Genomic DNA, 21,415 nt, shown 5'->3' with positions numbered 1-21,415 from the left:
AGCCGGGATAATTGCGAGCCGCTCGTTACCTGACGTGCCGCTGTTTAATGCTGCGATTATCGCAATTTCAGCTAAAAATCACATTTTAAGCCCAGCTTTATGGACAAAAATTGATGAGTTTTTATGCAGATTGCCGGCTCAACGAGGTGATGAATAAAAGGCGGATTACAGGGATATATAATCCGTACCGTTAACGACAAAACATCATTTCTTATGGGAGAAATAACCAAATCAGCGAACGCCTACTTAGGAGAGCTGTCGCTTTGAGCGTTATGAGGAGCACTCTCCTATCATTAGACTAAGTGCTTTGTACTATTTATTGCCACATAAAACAGATCTGTGTCTGGAAAAACAAAAAAGTCCAAATACATTAGTGAGCTCTATGGACGTCATACAGTCATTCCAAGGAGTTGGACAACCCCATGGCAATGTACCGAACAATCAAAATGTTTCAATGGAACAGAATACGGCACCCTAGATTGTAAGTTCTTGTGGTTAGGGAGAAGTATTCCCTCTTACCATGGCAAGCATCCATACCAGTAAAGTCTTCTATATAATAAGTGGGATCTTGGAAGACCTTAGGCTGCCATTGTTTCTGAATGATTTATATGTGATTAGTTACATCGTACTCTATCAGAAGTTCAGCCATATTGGTGGGATGCCAAACATTTCACCCTCCAGATTCTTAGATGGGTCTGAGATCGCCAAGCCGTAGTTTTAGGCATTCCGACTTCGTCTCGCTTTGCAGCGTTAGCTGTTACACTGCCCATGATATAAAACTCAGAGTTAGGATTCCCGCATAGCAAAGTTGAGCACAGCAAGGAGACCAAGGGTTTCACCAATGTGTAAGAGCCAAATGTGGAGTTTTTGGTTTACCACTTTTTCTGCAAAAAATAGGACATTTCGAGCATCAGGCTTGAAGGTTAAAGAAGGCTCCTACATGCTATCCCGGACCTAATGTGTCAAGATTATCTATTTTGTTATCCCAACAATAACCTGTAACCTAAACCTTTGCCTATAAACAGTCATGTGATTGCCGCTCTACCAATCCTGGTGATCATCTTCATCACCAAAGCCATATTGCACGACTATTGAGTGCTAGGCCCTTCTAGCTTCTAGTTTTTAAACCCAATAACACAGGTGTAACAAACTGAGCTGTTTTCACCAAACTAATAAAAATCAGATCTGGGTGCAGTGCGAAAATCAAGTGCTGGCCGGAGAGAACTCCTATAACCGCCATAAGCTTTGACAGGCATTCTCAGACTTACATGTGCTGCGAGGCATTGGAGAACATCTGGGAATATTGCGGGGCTGCATCCTCTGGACCGTGGGGAGCCGCATGGCTTAGCACCATCAGCACCGGCCTGTGAGGATACATCTTCTTCGAGGTACGGAAGAAACTGATGCTGTTGTTGGTGATGAGGTCAGTCAGGTAATCCTATGGGAAGAAAAACACAGACGTGGTTGGAATTCTAAAAGCCTCTGGCTGCTTCCTAAACACCGCAGGGACATTTATTGCACCGTGTGGGAAGAGGAGACTGAGGACATTTTTCATGCCTGCAGCAGACTCACAATGATCATTAGGTACCCATTGGGACAGATACGACGTCCCAGCCCAGGCAAAGTCACTGACTTGAGATCGAGAAGAGCCTTTGGATGGAGCTTTTCTAATTTTTGTATATTGTGAGGTGCCTGGAATATATTCCTGACCAACAAGGTAAAACTGGGGAACAGTCTTCTATATGCTCCCCTCAGTGCAGCATTAAATCTGCAGCACAGAGCATTTTAATTCCATTCTTTTTCTTTTCTTTAACAAGAACTTTAGCCGGGGGTGTAACATTTTCCCGGCCCTCCAGAGGGGCGATCGTTCACGCATTGAATAATAGCCGGGACCTTTCAGGCAAAGGCGCAGTCAGTTAATCAATAACATTTAATTATTTTATCTTCACCTGACATATGTGTCAGAGAAGCAGACGGCAGATTGCAGCGATCAGACACAGAATTCTGTCGTTCGCCCTCCCACAAGGATCCAAATATCTGAAAATGGTTTGAGATGGCTGTTGTGTAGCACAGAAAACAAAAAAAAGGCAGAGGCTTTTGAGTTCGATGAGAAAAACATGGCCGATCGATAGAGCCTTCTGCTCAAAACAAGAGAGTAATTAAAAGTGCATTATAAAAAGAGGCAGCAAGGCTTCCACCATAACCCAGGACACTTCAATAGGCGAGCATGGAAAAGACAAGGACACACAGCACTTCTCCAATTGGTTTTACTGGAGGGGGCGGGTCCTAGACCATCTGTATATTTTATCTGTCCTGTAGTCTGCTGGGAGGTCAGGGGCCTGGCTGCTCAGTCCTAATCACATGACCGGCTGAACAGAAATCCCAGCTATAAATTAACAAAATTTAACAGGGGGATACAAGAACAAAAAGCATTTATTGTTGATCTCAGCATGCACAAAGATTTGAAGTGTTTTTGCCATTTGTTGCATCATTTTATTCTTCCTACGCCTAGCATGATTTAAGCTGACAGCCAAAGCCTTTTAAACAGCGGTAATAAACGTACCAGTCGGTGACAGACTTCATGTATAACATTTAAAGGCAGCCCAAAGCAGTGTCACCATTTCCACTGGGGGCCACCCAGTGACGGCGACGGATTGGCTCACCTTGCCGTATTCAGACCCGTGCTTCTCCTTGACTCCATTGCGGCACAGCGTGTAGTTGTAGAAACGAGAGTTCTTCACCAGGCCGACCCACTCCTTCCAGCCTGGGGGCACGTACGACCCGTTGTACTCATTCAGATACTTGCCAAAGAAAGCTGGAAGACAGGAAAAGGGAAAACATGAGCTCAGGGGTCAACAGACACGGCTTATGTGTGGCCGACTGCAGAGGATTCTGGGAAAGGTACAGGGGGTGCATGTATCTGTAAAAGGTTATTAGCGGTCAGTGTTAGCACAATTTCATATTGCAGTCTTTAACCAATTATTTGTCATACAGTCTGATTGTGCAATCTCATCTATAGGTTGAACTCCAAGAAGAGCACCTTGGAAAGTTTCTTTTCCTAGAGATAATGCAGCAAATATTCTGGATGTATACTGAACACAAAGATCCCCGGAGAGATCAGGCATGGTGCTTAGGTTACACTTCAGCGTCCAGAGATGTAGTAAGAATGCATACACTATATAAATGTTATTAAATATGGATCTGATTATTTTCACAACTCAATCCGAGGAGCTCGGGTCTCTGGGGAGAGAAAAGTAATAGCAGAAGGTAATTACAGCTCGGCTTCTGCCCAGGATGTGAGAATGACGGAGTGCAACAGTATAACACACACTGTGATCACATATCATCTCTGTGTATATGTTCCGTATTGTTAAAGGTCAACAAATGACAGATTCCACCCCCAGTAGTTTGTGTCCCTGCCCCTCCCACAATGGGGAGATTTCCCCCAGTAGTTTGTGTCTCTGCCCCTCCCACAATGGGGAGATTTCCCCCAGTAGTTTGTATCTCTGCCCCTCCCACAATGGGGAGATTTCCCCTCAGTAGTTTGTGTCTCTGCCCGCCCACAAATGGGGAGATTTCCCCTCAGTAGTTTGTGTCTCTGCCCGCCCACAATAGTGAGATTCACCCTCACTAGTTTGTGTCTCTGCCCCTTCCACAATGAGGAGATTTCCCCCAGTAGTTTGTATCTCTGCCCCTCCCACAATGGGGAGATTTCCCCTCAGTAGTTTGCGTCTCTGCCCGCCCACAATAGTGAGATTCACCCTCAGTAGTTTGTGTCTCTGCCCCTCCCACAATGGGGAGATTTCACCCAGTAGTTTGTGTCTCTGCCCCTCCCACAATGGGGAGATTTCTCCCAGTAGTTTGTGGCTTCACCTCTCCCACAATGGTGAGATTCACCCCCATTAGTTTGTGCCCCTGCCACAATGGGGAGATTTCCCCCAGTAGTTTGTGTTGTTGCCCCTCCCACAATAGGGAGATATCTCCCAGTAGTTTGTGTCTCTGTCCCTCCCACAATGGGGAGATTTCTCCCCAGTAGTCTGTATCTCTGACCCTCCCACAATGTATTTTTCTGATCGTCCTATGGCTACCTGCATGATTGCTGCACTTTCTTACATTGCATAAAAAAAAACACTGAGCCAAGCTCCCTTCTCACCAATCAGAGATGAATGTGGAGGATGGAAGACGGACGCCGCAGCCAATAAATATCTCAGCCTCCTTGACACAACGTTTGTACAAACAAATGTGCTCACAGCCATCTGACTCCAGCAAGGAAGCAGCTGCGGAGGGTGAAGTACAATGTGCACATTTACTTTCCCCAAATATGAGCTCACACCAATGTTGACGATTTAGGAGGAACATGTGCCAGACTGCCTGCTAGTGGGGGGAGCTCAGACTGCAGCCTGATACGGTGCCAAGACCTACGGTACGCAAACCAAGCTTGGTTACTTTTCTGTATTTTTCATTTATCACTGAACTTGCTAGGAAAATTGACTGCTCACTTCACTAACACAGAGCCTCAGCGCCTGGGCGGCTCACAGAGCCCGCCACCCGCCTGTGCGGCACAGACCCCCGCCTACATGTCCTCTTCATTTCCAATTACTGTCTATGCAAGTCCAGCTGCTCCATCCCCTTCATCTTTCAACATAACGTTTAAGTAGCAGCAGTAGGAGGTGTAGAGAAGAATACTATAGAGTTGGCTGGGGCTGTCGGTTTCACATTCAGGATGGCGGTACCAAACCACAATCTCAGGGCTTTTGGATGTCTATGCAATAAATCCAAGTAAAGAATAGGTGCAAATATCTCGTGTTGAAATTGTTGTCCAATGACAGGGTCTCTTACCAGCAAATTTCCAATAGCTGAAACTGTTTACAATATTGGTGTCCATTAATCCACAACAGGGTGGTGAAGTTAAAACATCCCCTGACTTCACTTTAATCCTAGGTAACCCAGCTGGATCCCCTGAGGGCTCCTCATGTGTGGGGTAATTGGGTCAGCTCCGCCCCTGCTTAATGTGTCACCAGATTGGAACTTCCCATGCAGGTAATCTGTATATACACTTGAATGGTTTGTATGAATCAAGGATGTTGAGGAAGGGGTCCCAAGCACTCACCTAAACATCAGCAGTTTACTCTTTGCTGCTTTTTAACAAATGTTTGGATAGACTGAATATTTGCTGTTCTTTTATACCGAGAGGAGCGCAGGAATCACAATGGGATAGAAGCCCCAAATGATTATCTCCCCTCCTATGACTAGACCACTAAATTAGCAGAGGAAGCATTCTCCAATGTACTTTAGGCTGGGTGGGAAGAAGCTGTAGGTGGTCCTTGTATTGCTACTTAGCATTACCAGCAATTACCACCACTACTTTTTTTATTGTTTTTTTTACCTCTTCTAAACAGAATCCTATTAGACACAGTCTCCTCTATCCAGACCCTTTTAGTCGGGCGCACGACCCAGCACCTTTCGGCTGTTTTTGGGGAGAACACTAGGTAGAGGAGTCTGTGTCTGGAAAGATTCTGTTTAGAAGAGAAATACGTATTATTAAGTAGTGGTAGTAAAAATTATTTTGCATGTTGAATGTTCTTTAAGAATAAATCTCTGTGGGCCTTCAAGCACTCGTGATTTGGCTTCAAGCAGTCTTCCCCAATATGTGTATTCATTTACACAATTCCCTCTGATAAAATTAGGTAAAGACTAGCACACAAGGGACCTTGCACAGTGCTGGTATCGCCCAATCACAACGACAAAGCGCCGCCAAACGCAGAGCAGGCAGTCTTGTGATTACTGGCCATTTTAAATAATGATAGACAAGGCGCAGTGAAATTCGCCACCAGAAACCGTCATAAATCAACCTAAATTGTTGCAAGCTTATTAAAATAATTCCCATAAAAACGCTTCCCGTCCCGAACAGAACATAAAGTCAATTAGAGATGCAAATTTCCCTGCAATTTGCCTTCATTAAAGAGGAAAAACAAATCTGTCCGCCGTTTGTCAGCGGGCCGACTCCATACTGCAAAGGGAGCTTCCGATCTGCACAGATTTGCTCCATGCATGGATCTTAGCAGCACTGACACCGCATGGCAATGACCACAGGCACAAACAAGGGGACCCTATGAAAAAAATTCAGACAGGATGGAGGTTTCAGGTTTATGTGAATGATACAGTTGTAACCTCATCTGTGTTTTTTCATCTACCAGCTATATTATTGTGGGGCCCGAATTCCATTCATATTAGGCAGGGGTCTGCCATGCCCTTCTCCTCCTGAAAAGCTTTTACCCCCAAAAAATATTTGTCCTAGACCAAAAAGAAGGCAGAACATCTTCAATGAACTGAATATGGATTGTAAGGGAGTAGAGCTGGGTGGTAACAATTCGATCCACCTATACCATCCACGTCCTGCAAATGGATAAAATTGATTGGATCCTTTAAGGCATCCACGTACTACAACCTGGATGGAAATCTAATGTTACTATATGCCAATACCTAGCTGGTACACTAAAACTGGGCAGCCACCTTCTACCAGGACACCCTCTCACCCCCTTTTTTTTGCAAGTGTAACTTTTTATCTGGCTCATCCTGGGGTCCATGACTATCTGCACCAGTGATCCTCTGCAATATTCCAATGTAAGCCCAGTCCAGTGCCAGGGCACCGCTCATGAGGGCAGTCCATGATGTCATAGGCTCAGATGAAAAGGGTTGAATGGCTGTCATTAGACTTAGAGATTTGATTGTGGTTCTTAACCGATACCCCTATCACTGACCCAGCACACTCCCCCGCCCCATCCAACAATTGGCCATCTCTCACCTGTGCGGTATCCAGTGTTGTTGAGGTACACTGAGAAGGTGCGGGTTTCATGCTGGGCCTGCCAGGAGGGCGAGGAGCAATTCTCATTGTTGGTGTAGGTGTTGTGGTTGTGCACGTACTTCCCGGTCAGGATGGAGGAGCGAGACGGGCAACACATGGGCGTGGTGACGAAGGCGTTGACAAAGTGTGTCCCACCCAGTTCCATGATCCGCTTGGTCTTGTTCATCACCTGCATGGAGCCTGCAATGCAGAAAATCAAAAGTCAACACTTGAGGTCTATTTCTGCTATGTGTGACCATCCACTACCTCAAACTCAACTAACTCATTCCATGTCACTGATACTTAAGTGCCAGCCTTTTGGGCATGTGTTCATTCTAAAGTTCCTCAATCCGTAGAGGGATTTGCACATGTATGTAAACCCACACTTCGATGTTCTGATATTTTCACCCTGATAACAATCTCCTCCTCTTATTTCTTGCAGGATGGGGGGGATATTTGCAAGGTCAGGAAAAAGTAACAACGAACACAACCAACACTTCTAATAACTCTTATTCTGCAACATTTGACACTCTTAGTTGTGTTTTTGCCAAACCATTGTCAATCTGGAAAACAAGTTATATGGTAAATGTCAAGTTAGATGATGCAAATCAATCATGCTGAACATGGTCTTGGCGTCTTAAGTCACAAAAGGAAATGACTAAGCATGACTCCTGGAAATAACCTCTGATGTGTCTTTATATCAGATTGTGTATGTCTACCCTCTTCTTCACTTTAATCATGATCTTTCTATAGAAAGCCGACCCAATGAAACACACTCATTATTATGCAGAAGAGCCATTAGCAGAGCCGCAGGAATACAACCTTGTTTCTCCAACACGACATTGGAGCTGTCTGCCTGGATACGTTAGCAGCATCTGTGCAGACACAACACAACATGCCGAGCGTCCCCCCCGAGATCACGGACGCCTCTAATAAAACCTCACAACACCGCCATGCACCACACAACAACATATGATCTAATGCAAGCGGTGGGCTAATGCGGAGTGACAGACCAGTTTCGAACTGCCATTTCCGGGCCTCCCTACGGCCCTCCACAAACTAGGGCACGGTTAAATATTTAAACCCCCAGAAGTACCGACTAATATTTAATCACTGCAACCTTCTACAAAGACAACAAGAGCAACAAACATTCCCAAATGTCAACTTAACTCCTTAACAACCCAAACCATATATGAGCAGAGTGAATCACAAGGCCTTCAGAAGGCTAGTAAATGTATTCAAGGTGTATAGAGAACTATAAAATCTCATTTCATATCATGTGAATGATAAGCATCATCCAGGCTCACCATCTACTTCTGCCGCAGCCTCCCACCTTGGGAACTGCAATCTGATCACTGGTGGACAGGAGACTGAGGAAATGTTTCCCCTCTAACAGCAGACTGATATCCCAGCCTAGACAAAGTCACTGAACGGTAGTTTAATCGTTTTTAATGATCAAAGTGTAGACCTGGGACAGGGATTCGGCTTGCATGTTGGTGCAACATAAACATGTGTAGGTTGTAAAAATGTAGGTTGTGTAAGATTCACAGTGACCCACAAATCACAAGATCAAATTGTGTGCAGGTTGCTGATCCGGATCACAAGCCCCCACTTCAATTAAAGTACCCAGGGTTCCAGGATAGATAGAAATTGAGGTCAGTCATTTCCAGCAATGGCAGCTTGGGGCATTACAGCTAACCAAGGAATAAAAGAAAAGCTAGCACTTACTAAAGGCCAAAATGGTTGCACCCATTGCAAGAGAGGAAACATGCAAAAAAGTTTGAATCCCCCCCATTCATAAAAAAGGCTCCTTGATCCCCGGGGTTTATCTTTTCCCACCATCTCCCTCCCTTACACTGCACAATCACTAAGCGATTAATGCGCTTTCATTAGACACTCCGGAGAAGGGCTCAGCCATGCCGATTCCTTTAACAAATTAGGCAATGGTGGAAATAATTCACAGGATATAGCCATTTGGCAAACTTGCATGAAAAAATTTAAAAAAACAACGCGGGACAAATACAGAGAAAACGGACGTCTAATTGAGGGATGAAATTGTTCTGATGTCACCAGTCGGGATTACGGAGGCAGCGGTTGATCTGACAGACGTTCTTTCGGCGCACATTGCTATCTGGGGATTTGGCGGCTCGGTAAGTCTGTATTAAAGAGCTTTAATGTGCGAGTTAATGTATGCGGAGGCACAAGGAGATGAAGATGGATTCCAGGAGGGGAGGGGGGTTAGTCGAATATGCTTTTCTGCAAAAATAAAACAAGAATTTCCGTACATTTGTCACCCTTTATGGAGATGAGTGGCAAACGAGCCACCCGCAGCCGGCTGGAAATGCTGAGTAAGGAGCCGGCAGCTGGGAACATTCAATTTTTATTTACATCTCTACATAAATCTGAGCCCAGAGATGCAGCTCCGAGAGACGCCAGCTCAGCTAATGTAATGGTCCCCAGCAATGGGGATCACCGAGGACTGGCCAGGAGGCAGAAGGGACAAACTTCTTTCTGTGGAGGACTTGTGGAACCAAGAAGGTCTCTGAACAAAAATAAAGAGGACTGGTAATTGTAAAATGCCATTTGCATCCCACTCTGCATGAAACAGGTGTGGATAAGTACTGGTACTGAAAGATGAGAGATTTAACAGGAACCATATTTTCAGATGGAATTGTAAATACAGTCACATGCAGCACCTTAGGATTTATGTAGTTTCTTGCAGTTGATGTATCTTGGATGGTTTTTGTTTTGACTTAAACATGGCAGCTTAAAGACTGCCATTGACATACTTTGTATTGTGCTGTGTATCTTTGGACCTGGCATGTTCTCTAAAAGTGCATTTAAATTGCTGGCAAAGGCAGACTTGTTCCCAGGTGCCGAGTTTTCCATTTAAATGTTGCACCATGAAAACAGGAAACACCATCTTGGACTAAAACATTTGTCAATGAACCCCTGAGCTAGCGTACTTGTGACCAGTTTAAGACCAATGCTCAGCCATCCAATGACGTCTACAAAAGTTAATCAATAACAACCAAAAGTTAATCAATCACTACCTGTTGTGTTGCCCCCACACTCACCTGTCCTGCTGAACTTTGCCCTGTTCAAGAGCTACTGCCAGGAATGTCCAGTGTTTGATCCCCCCTCTGCAAGCCATGGTTTCTCCCATCAGCCCCTACATCACCTTGGGGTCCTAGTGATTAGGAACTTGTGGAAGGAACCATAGCTCACCGCAGGGGGATGCAGGCATCAAACAATCTGGAAAGTGTCCGAACTAAAGATTCTGATGCAGAAAAGGGCAACGATATACAAGTAATGAGCAGCAATGTGCAGCAAAGGAGTGGTTAAAGAATCTCTTTGGGGTAAATCCCATTTGGCCACCCTTTGTAAATATAAAAGTTACAGTCATTGCCGTGATGTAGAGTTCTATGATAAAGAAACTTAAACATGGACACTTCTTTACCATAAGCTCGTTCTAAAGGTAACCTGTGGGCCAATAAAGAGTATTTAGTATTTATAAAGAGTATCTGAAGAGTAAAACTCTAAGAGAAGAAACCAAATGATAACTGCTGTAATTATTTTCTGCTATTACACCCTCTGACCCTGCCAAAGATGATTTGTGGATTGCAAAATGAAACCAGGGTTAGGTAACTGCAGACACCTAGGAAATGAAAAACTGGATTGTTTTACAGCCGGCCATACACATTTCAATTCAGCTGCACAATTTTCTACCAACACCTGGGTGCCACAAGGGCCAACCTGATTGGGTACAATTTGATTGCTTAGGGTAGGTCTTCTTTATTGGTAGGTAAATATAACACACATGGCTGTACATCTATACTGTGATGTATATGGCCAACCTGAGACCCTGAACATTTCAGGGACAAAGCATAGCACTTACCGAGCTCCACGTCCTGGTCATCTGTCAGAACAAGGATGATGTTTGGGCGGATATTCCGTCGGTCCCGCTGAAATCTCCCTTTCATGCGCTGCTTGGACAGAGTGGGGAAACTGCCTTCGATGGCCGGCAAGAGAATGACCACCAACAACCCCAGAAGGAGCACCGGCCGGCTTGCCATGGCGTGCCAGTCCCTGATCTTGCTTCTAGCGTGCAGCTGGTTTCTGAAACCCAGAGATCCTGTAAAGGAAACAAAGAGTTAAATCTAATGTGAAGAGGAGAGAAAAAACCCAGAGAGAAGTGAGAGGAACACTCTTCCGTCTGATCGCACTGAATGCGATGCCGCGGCTGTGGTTCCCCTCCCAAAACACAATGTGCGACGCTGCAAAATTTACCAGAGTGCAAACAGGAAAAAACATTGTTACTATGTTACAGATTTACATTGTAAAGGTACTAAAAAAAATCAGCCAAATCCACCTTGGGTTTACTTTAATGACTTGCTCTTAAAAATGCTATTTGCTTTGTCTTTGATTCTCCTGACCAGACTGCAGCCAATGAAAGTCCAAATTCAGAACTCATATTGAAGCCAAATTATCCCCTTTTTCTATAACATCACTGCAAGCTACAGGTAATTATTTGTCAGGCTTTTTGTCCATGTTTTTATGAATATATTTCACATACAGATGTACACAGTCTCCCTCTAGTGGCTGTCTGTATATCGACCAGTCACCTAGCTAGCCAATTAGATAAATCATTGACAGTTTTTTTTCATATTTTCGTATGAACTGCACATCCAAGTTTTGGTAATATGGATAAAATACATTAACCCGCCCCCAAAAAAATGTAAGGCCCTGTGAAGCGAATTGCCCAAACTTTTACAAAATAGATTTGTCTTTTAGACACTACAAATGTTGTTGGTATTATAAATTTCCTCTTTAGATGTTATATCCCCTTTGGGATTTTTAATAAAAATGACCGGCACAAGATGGAGCTTAGAGCTGTACGTCTTCCTGAGCGATGAACTGTCTGCGGCCAGTCGCCACGCTCTCTCCATCTATACTGCGATCTTTCACCGGTCCGCAGGAGAGCGCCATGATGGAGCAGCTTAAGACACATAATAAACTCCAGCCGGGGGAGAAGAGCTGAGAGATTTATCATCTGATGGGTGGGCAGGAAGCAGATTTTTATCCTGGGCGCTGCCAGGGCAGACAGATACAAATGGCACAGAATTCTTCATGCGCACGGCTTTTGACCGGCGCCATCGGTGCGGTGGGGGAACGCCAGAGAAATTCTCTCAGCAGATATGAGCCATCTACACTACATGCTAAGTGTCCGAAAACAATAGAATGGTGAGCAATAATGGATCACCAAATAAAATCAAAGCATTTACATGGTCCATACAAATATTAAAAAATAAAGTCATTTTCAGATCTCACTGAATTCCGGGTGATTCTGTCATTAACAGACTTCCAGGTGACAACACTTTTTCTGCATCTCCCTGTGCTCTTGTGTTGTCACCCTAAGCTTCCTACAGAGACTACAATTTGCCATTACACCGCCATGCCGCCATTGCCGGAGACGGAGCTTTATTTATAAAGATGACAATTTTTTATGATAAACCACGCACAAAAACAGGCAGTTTGGGTTTACTTTAAATAAAACGGTGGTCAATTAGCCGTCCCCTCGCTTGGCAAATACGGGCGTACAGCAGTGCCATGGAGTACAGCACATTCTCGGCACACAATGACCTCTCATTCAATGAGAAATAATCCCACCGAGAAGCACGTCTGATTCTTCATAATCCGTTATTAATTGGCCATGTTGAGCACTGCTGGGTGTACCCGCTGTGTATCCAACACCCCCCAGAATGGATTTTTAACGGCCATTATTCTATTTCCCTCCTCCATTCAGCGCGGAATATTTAATGCCCTCAGATGGCTGTGCTGTTATTTGACGTTGAGAGACTCGGCGGGTGAGGTGAAGGTATTACAGCTTTCCTCACCATCCCGGATTTTACACCGCATGGCCTGAACACGGCAATTACCGGCAACTATTCACTAGCATTGACCACCTGCCTGGTGACCGTGAATGGCACTGGGCATGCAGCTCGCCAACAACATGCTCTATAATTATCATGGCTGGCACAAGCTGGAGAGGCCTTTCCCGCTTCCATTAAGAAACTTTCCAAAATAATTATCACCCGCCATTACTGCTGGCAGAGAGATTATGACAAGAGTACAGACGTGACCTAGCCTGCCAGCACAAGTTTATTTGTGACCGCCACCAGTAACCTGACCAGAAATCGGCCAGATGGTGTGACCATCTATGGGCTTCAAGGACCAGGATCAGGGGGTAAATGGCCATCAGGTTTACTAAACATTTTGTCACATCATTTTTGTTTTTTTCCCCAAAGTCAAAGCTTCGGCTTCAGCTAAAACATTTTTGATTTTAGTGTAATTATAGCATTCATTGGTATTTTGTTGCAGCTGCTTTATAGCAGGTCGGAGATTTGTATTGAGACTTTATGAACAGACAATGTGAAGGCTGCCAAGACGAAACCAAAAGGTCCAAGTAGTTTTGATGGGCAATTGTCAACCACTCTAATTCATTCTTTATGGGGAGCTGTGGGTCAGACGCTGAAAGAGTCTCAGATGGGATCAATTTCTAAATGAGAAATGATGGGATCAGAATATTAGACGCTTGTGTGGTGTGGTTTAGGACTTCCGATTACTTATCCTCAGACACACACTGCATGGCCACCAAAAAAAGTCAATGACTGGAAAGTAGAGGTCGGGAATGAATCACCGTATGGCCGCATTGTCCTTCCCCGCCATAGCCTGTAGCACTCCACCAACCTACGATATTGGAAGGCAGATACACTACTATTTCACTTAACAATGGCAGCAACAATTGGGCAGGGATGGGAATTTTATGGTGAGAGATACAACATCAAGGAGACGCAACATCCAGAATGAGTGAAGCAGAACCATGGTGCCATTTTGAAGAGGTTAAATGAAGTGGAAGGTTTGGGGATTTCGAATGGCTCCAACAACTTATGTTGACAACCATCTTGTCCAGGTGGAGAGCATTTGTGGAGTCATTTACCACCACAGATTGCATACAATCGGGATATCTGCGCAGTTTTCCTCCATCATACCCAGCTGTAATTCATCAGCACAGCCGTCTCGCTGGGTCTGGTCCGGCTCCAAGTTGGACACAAAGTCCAATAATTATGTTTTTTTAATATGCCGGCTCGCCTTTGTCTGCCTGGAAAAAAGCCCAGAAAAAAAAATAATAAAAAACAAAAAGAAAAGGCGACAGGACCCTGGTGGGAGCAATGCAAGGCGACACTAGACATCTGAATCGAAATTCTCACAGGGAGGGGACCTTCTCACCGCTGTCGGCAGCTACAGGAGGGGGATCTAATCCAAAAGTGGAGGCGCCAACTGAGCTGCAGAAGAGGACCGATTACATGACCACAACAGTCCCCTAGAATTGAAAGCAGACGCCTCTCCGATACAATCCGCAGGCAGAAGTTGCGAAACTGCCTTTTGTCATCCAGACGGGCAAATATTGTCCACAGCGCCGAACAGAGCCTGGTATTTAATGTTGTGTAACTGAGGAGTAAATGTAACCTGATCTTAGTCTCAGAGACACTAATACAAGGTTTCTTAAGTAGATTTAAAGCAAATCAATATCATTTCATGATAAGGTCACCTTTATTATTATTAAACTCGCAATATAATAATCCCTGGTGATCCTAAATCAAGGTCCTAATGATAATAAAGTCATTACACATGTACATAATGACTGAACACGCTTGTTGAGCATCTCTTGTATGAGGCACCATAAGGTTTGAATCCAAGCAATAGTAATGGCTCATTAACAATTACCCCAATAGGTGGCATTAGGTTGAAGAGGATTTCTCAGGCCAGGAAATAGAGGACAACCTTTGATGCCCCCAAAAAAGAATGCTGCTGAAAGTTTAGATATGCTTCGAGGCTGCATAGCTCCCACCTTGACTTGCACTGTGGCTCTGGTTCCAACATTACAACCTTCTGCACATTTAGCAGCTAGCTGTACTGCTCATTGCTGCCCTCATTCATTCTCTATGGAGCTGCCACTTGGAGAAGGCACATATAGATTGGGGGGACCCAACAGGTGGATCGCAATCTACCGGTAGATCGCAAAGTAGATCGCAGAGTCCTGCCTTTCAAAGTAAACTCCACTGCACGCAGGAGTTATAAAGTCCAACTTTTTATTGTTGGTAGATCATTTTGACTTTTTAAAAGTAGCTCACAAGCCAAAAAGGTGTCGGCGCCCCTGATGTAGAGGATAGGCAATGGTTCCCTAGCATGAGGAAGCCTTAAACGCACTGCAACCTGATCGCCAGTGTGAACAGAACTCAAAGACTCATGAGAGCTTGCAATATTCATGCTTCTAAAAAGATAGCAGCTGCACAGAATAATGCAATAAGAGTCCATGGTCAGCTCCAGAAGCAAAGTCAAAATCCTGCTGCAATGAATGAGATAAGCGAGCTGATCCGAGGTTCTAGTTATCATCTTTCTTCCATTGCCTGGTTTTTTCTTTTTAAATCAGTTTCACAAAAGACAAACCAGTAAGAAGATTTTTACCCAACCAGGTGGACCGAGTTTGCGGCATCTCCTCCCACACAATTAAAAAAAAGTTTGAAAACCAGCGCAATAAATACCGCCGACATGTGAAGGGAAATTAAGTAGTGCCGGTTAATATTAATTAAGGTTACAGCGGAGATTCTTCAGCAGTAATGAGCGTTTCCATAACTCACACCACTCACTCGCACAAAAGGAACATCCGTCTCCGTCTTCATCACTCCGACACGGAGAAGCTTAATGGCGTTCTCATGGCGGGATTGCCACTCTCCGGGGCCGCTTTAATTAATACCGGCCATATATCAGCAAACTCCGCTTATAATGGTGATACATCACCGCGTCATCTCCAAACCCCCGCCGGGACCGCGCAGCAAGACATACGGTGCTGACATCACATTTTACAACTCGCATTTTCCTAAATAATAAACGCTCACCATTCCCTGGAAAGAGTCAGCAAGAAGAAACCTCTGAAGGTATTTGCTTTATCAGAATGGTCATTTTTTTTCTTTTATTGGGAAAGGCAACAGCAAACCTGAGATGCTTGAAATCGCAAGAAACCTTCAAATGTGGCCAGTTTAGTTCTATTTTTGTGTTGGCTTTTTGAGCAAATGCAGATGAGACCCAGGTGGAATAAAATTGGGTAATACGAGCGGTGTAACATGGCCTGACAGGTTGCAATGTTTAAGTTGGTTCAGAAAGCATGCTGGGACCAGGTCAGGCAATGCACGTTGCAAGAAGCACAAAATGAGCAACGAGTGTGCTGGGTAATGACAAGAGAGCATTCATGGGAGTACCCAGAATCCTTTGCTGACTGGTCAAGTAGCTGTGTATATATCAAGAAACATGACAGCTTTGTTCAACATGGAAAATCTAACAATCAAAAGTAAATGGAGTCTGCGTCCTATTGGGCAGTAATGTACAATGATTGCCTATTGCTATTTCCCAGTCATTCAGCTCAGACTGACAATACATGAACTAATCTCATCTCAGCAGTCAGGCATTCACAACGCTGTCATGCCAATATAACCACTACAGCCGCATGGTAAATAAAGAGCAGAGAGTGTAAAGTATTTATTTAGAATGGTGACATGTTTTGATCCAGAAGAACGCGGCAGGATTAGGTTGACTATTCCCCAACTACAACTCTCCTGCCAATCAGACTATTTGACTGCAACAGAATCAAGGCAGAATTCAGGGGGGATTCAGGCAGGTGTGCACAAGCTGAAATTTATAGTTTGTAAGGAGCTGAGGAGTCACAGAGTTGGTAAAAAAACGTTTTAGCATTTGATTAGGACACAATTATCCTGAATTCTTTAGAGGGAGACAAAGTTTATTTGCCATGATGAGACATCTCTGCTCTCTGGACAATATGGAGGTGGCGGGTGCAGACAAAGTACATGTGTCAGTTCTGTATTCAGAACAAAAAAGCATGCTGGGAAATGCAAAGCAATAGGTGTAATAAGCGAATATGGAATTTCCCAAGGCTTCACAGCGCTATTTTATGATTGGGGGGATATTGAGGACAGCGAACCCCCAGAGGAGAGACTTCTATTGTGCCTAGCGTGTCACAGAAGGAAGAAAAATCAATATTCCTACAAAAAATAGAGGTCAGGGGTCCGATCCTCCGCGTCCTTGAAGGTCTGACAAATCCCAGCGCTCGCCATATTGATAAACGGTCTAAGATTAATCCATAATGCAATAAAGCGATTAAAGGCATACGCGCCCAATACCTGACCCCGACAATTAGTATTAGTGATGTGACAACCCAGGATAGCATTGTGTGACTGTAAATTTACAAGATGATTATATCTGCCTCGGGGGAAATGTCAGATGTAGAAGATCGGTCCGGAGATAGTGATAACATTTCATGTCTGGGGTTCAATCACAATTGTGCAGAGATTTACAAAAAGTACAATGTGAAGACATGATGCCAGGGGCGACCCTTTAAATCTATTGCAACAAGGTCACCTGCATCCAATGTAAAAGCATTTTTTCTATCTGGATGTATCATTTATGAGTGAAGGGTTTAAATGACATATGAATAAGTTATAAATTATACACCAATGAGATCCTTATAATAAACATTGGTTTACTTCCAGTGCTAAGGATATCCACTTATCTGAATGAGCCCCAGGCTTGGTGGAAATGCTTCTTGCCACCATTGCACGCCTTGCTGCAGTCCTCCCCAGCATAAAGTCCAAATTATGGGTGAGATAGGATTTACTCCCTCATTTTTATCTCACGTGATGTCTCCAGCTAGGAGATAATAATCAGATCCCAGTCTATTGCTCTGCTAATAACCAAATCCACAGCAGTAAAGGAGGTCTCTCTTGTAATGATGCAAAATATTAGAACAAAATATGTGAAAATTAGATCCCATTGAGATGGCTCTGAGCTGGGGAAAGGTGACATGAGTTGCATTACCTTAATATAAGAGCCCAACAATTGCTGGGTGTAAAAGGAATTTCTTCAGCAAATGTTGTGTTTCCCCACATAGGAACATTACAGTAACTTGTATCTTTCTAGACTGCAATGTGTGTAGTCTGATCTCCCATCTGTCACCAACTATCAATCAATATTGTGGATTTACAACTCCAAATCTGCAGACCATAAATGGATGATAACGAACAGATACAAAACCTGCGGCTACATTACAATGTACAACCAAACGCTGGGAGACAATAGTGCATATTGCCTGTACATGTATATAGTTCTTGCACAATGCCATATGACATCTATAGGATATCCGGGCTTAGCTCTCTTTTAGGTCTGTAGCAACCAAACCAATCAAACGATTGTGCAATATCCGGTCTGTATCTGTCTGTCATTTACAAACCCTATTTAATGTAAAGGATTATGTTGTAATTATATAATTATACAGTAATATATTGGCACTATAAAAATCTTGTTTAATATTAATAACAATATACTGCAAATACAATTATCAATCAACTATAGATATGTTTCAACGTGATCTTCTAATACAACAAACTTCAATTTGGCTGAATGTAAATTTCCACCAGAAGGTTACTTTCTGATAAAACAATTTCTTACTTATCTGGTTATCCAATTAATAGGATGAATAAAGTGAGAGAAAGATAATTTATAGAAATTGTTCGGCTGTATGGACACTGACCATATCCACACTGACTTTACTTAGTACAGATGTTAGGATAGTGATTTCTTATACGTGATATATCAATCCTTGTCCATTTAATCATCTATTTAATAGTAATAACTGATATGAATTAGATTAGATTTATATCAATAATGGAAGTGAATGTAAGTGATTTCCATAGGATGGATAACCAACATCAAAAATAAAAACTATCTCCCTTTTGCTCAACCTTATATTTATCATAAGTACAAAAAAATAGATTTTTTAATAGGATTTGGAGCTTTGGTCCCATCGATCAATAGGGTATATGTCTAGCTTTATATAATGAAAGAATTGGTCTTGTTGTGGTTTTATTTTACATTTCCTTGTTTGGTCTCTTGCAGAAAACTCATCTGAATGGTTTCAATTTGAAACGTGATGCAATCAATGTGAAATTCTTCATAGATATGAAACCTACTGCTGTACAATCTGATTGTATTCTATGATCCAACAGTGGCCAAGAGTTGCCAATTTTATACCCATTTATCTTAATAAACTTGTTCTGTTTCACACACCACCATGCTGTGATATTAGGAGGCTTCTAAACGTAAAAGCACTAAAATATATTAGTGGAAGAAATACAAATATTTTACAGGTATACAGAAAGGGAGACAATACGGATTTGCAGACAATGAAGATGTGCAGAAACAAGTACAAAAGTAACAATTATATTAATAAAATCTTTACCCAAGCACACACAGACCAATCACCGCACATGGAGGGGTGCATGGGACACCTTTCCTAATCTGCTGGACCAAATATCACCTGGAATCCCTCAGAATGATGGAAACAAGAAATCAGTGACACATTGTGGAGGCGGCAGGCTTTTGGGGGGGGGGGGGGGGATGAAAGGACCCCTATGCTATTAAAGACCCTCAAATATAAAGGAGGGGGCTTGTTGGAACGTGGTGCTGCAAGATCCCTATCCTGGCACAGATTTCCATTTTTTAAATTACTTCCCATTGTGCAGAAAATATTTTTTGCATTTTTCCTCCTTTCAATGTATCTATTTAGAGATTCTATTTCACTAAATGTATCCAATATCTATTATTAACCCCCCTTCTTCATATTACTACTGAATAATAAGCAATCTTATTTTAAAGGATTGTAACCATCAAGCATGCACAAGTGAAAGAACTACTCAGGGTGGCTGATACCAAGGATAGAAGATCTCCGCTACCATAAAATGCACAGGAGTAATTCCCAGATATGGGGCAGCAGAGGAACTACAGGTCCCAGCAGTCATGAGACCACAGAGCCATGAGATAATGGAGCTGCTATATGGTTTGATATGAGTTTAGAGTCACCTACCTACAGAGAAGGGGAATTTGTGGTCGGTGTCAGTGAGCTTTCACTACCATGAAAATAAGATCCCAAAGTCACAGAGTACGAGGTGCTTCCCTGGTCTCTGTTGGCGATATTCGGTCATGATATATTCCGCTGCTGCAGACAGGTGTCAGAGGGACCGGGCATTATAAACCATCCGGTGGACCCGGCTATATGCGGGAGAGAGCTGGAGCCCATGTCACTGCACGCAGCTCCAGTGTACTGGAAGTCAGCGAGAAGGAGGGGGGAGAGAGGAGTAGGGGCCCCTCCCGTCTAGGGGCCCTCCCAGGAAAATAATGATGTCATGAGCTGGGATTCCTCAGGGAGGCAGCTGCAGGTTTAAAGTCCTGTGCCAGTCCATTCAAAGGCTTCGCCTGCCATTGTGTGCACAGAAATCCTGGACGAAGGTCGCTGCATGGCTTTCCCGGGGACATCTGCCAGCACAGAGGGACAAGGACACCAGAACATCAATGGAGGATGACCAGCTTGTCTAGGGGAAACTTTATTTTTACCCATTTCTTTCTTCTATGGATTTTGTGTACAATTAGCAGCCGGTGATTTATTAAAAGCCAGCCATAGACCATGCAATGTATGTGACTTGCAATGAGTGTTTCTCTAAATGACATTTTCAATCCATATGTGCTGATGGGAAATTGTTCATGCAAGGAATATTTTTTTTACTTTGTATTGAAATGCAACACTAGTTGTACAACACTTTTGCCGAGATATAATGGAGAAACCAATTGGAACAGATTAATTATTGAACAAGTTGATCAAAAAGATTCCACAAGCCTCAAAGCAAATCACGTGCAATGTATTACAGATTGTTTTCCATACAGACACAGCCTGTTCCCTAGCAGAAGCTGCAGAGGAGGGCCCTTGCTGTGTGTGGAAGCAGTGGTCTCTTTGCAGAGGCCCAAACAGCTTTGCAGTCAGTGAAGCTCATGTTTGCTGATTAGAAAGCTTTGGTTCTGATTTAATGGGAGTCAGACCTTTACTTTCACACAGAGAGCAAGGGTGCTTCAAAAAGTTGGACAGGGAAGAATATAATAATATATACACTATAGTACTAATTACTACTAGAGACCGATATTGACACTCCAAAACCCTGTTAAGGTCCAGCCCATAACCACCATCAGAATCATATTTTTGGGTTTGGAAAACAAACAATTTCTTATTGGTGGACATTGCTCTACCTCAAATATCTTGGTGCATAAAAAATAAAGTTCAAAAAGCAAAATCTGAGCAAGATTTTTACCAGTGTTCAAATTAACTTTTGTTCGTAAGACTTGCTTTATCCTATTCAATGCACTCACGGTGAATGTTTAACGCACAGGGATACATTGCATGCAGTCCTGACCATTACCAGAAGGTGGCAGAGCAGAGTAATATGTCAGTGGTACCCAGGGGAATCTCAGCAGCAGCCAAAGACACTGAGCACTGTGCAGAGACCAATAGGATTACACTAGGGGGTCTTATCTAAAAGTACCCCCCTGTAGTCTCTTTACAGAAGAGCTGACACTCAAATGTCCCCCCCCCCAGTCACACACTATTATTATACA

General features: G+C 43.4%; 1 protein-coding gene across 5 annotated transcripts in view; it reads right to left on the bottom strand.

Moving 5' to 3' along the window:
* SULF2 (sulfatase 2) overlaps positions 1-21,415 on the bottom strand; it is a 93,431-nt gene that overhangs the window by 14,846 nt on the left and 57,170 nt on the right. For 4 of the 5 annotated variants that reach the window (XM_072414117.1, XM_072414113.1, XM_072414114.1 and 1 more), the window contains exons 5-8: positions 10,743-10,979; positions 6,806-7,045; positions 2,664-2,815; positions 1,269-1,438 (exon numbers count right to left, since the gene is read on the bottom strand). In XM_072414117.1, the coding sequence (XP_072270218.1) occupies positions 1,269-1,438; positions 2,664-2,815; positions 6,806-7,045; positions 10,743-10,920 (740 nt within the window). In that variant the 5' untranslated portion in view covers positions 10,921-10,979. Of the gene's footprint in view, positions 1-1,268; positions 1,439-2,663; positions 2,816-6,805; positions 7,046-10,742; positions 10,980-19,838; positions 20,069-21,415 lie in introns of those variants that run through there. The other variant, XM_072414116.1, reaches the window with a different exon arrangement.

This window comes from Pyxicephalus adspersus, chromosome 6, assembly GCF_032062135.1.
Source record: "Pyxicephalus adspersus chromosome 6, UCB_Pads_2.0, whole genome shotgun sequence".
Taxonomy (NCBI): Eukaryota; Metazoa; Chordata; class Amphibia; order Anura; family Pyxicephalidae; genus Pyxicephalus; species Pyxicephalus adspersus.
The sequence above is the reverse complement of the archived record's forward strand: the minus strand, read 5'-3'. Positions and strand labels throughout refer to the sequence as shown.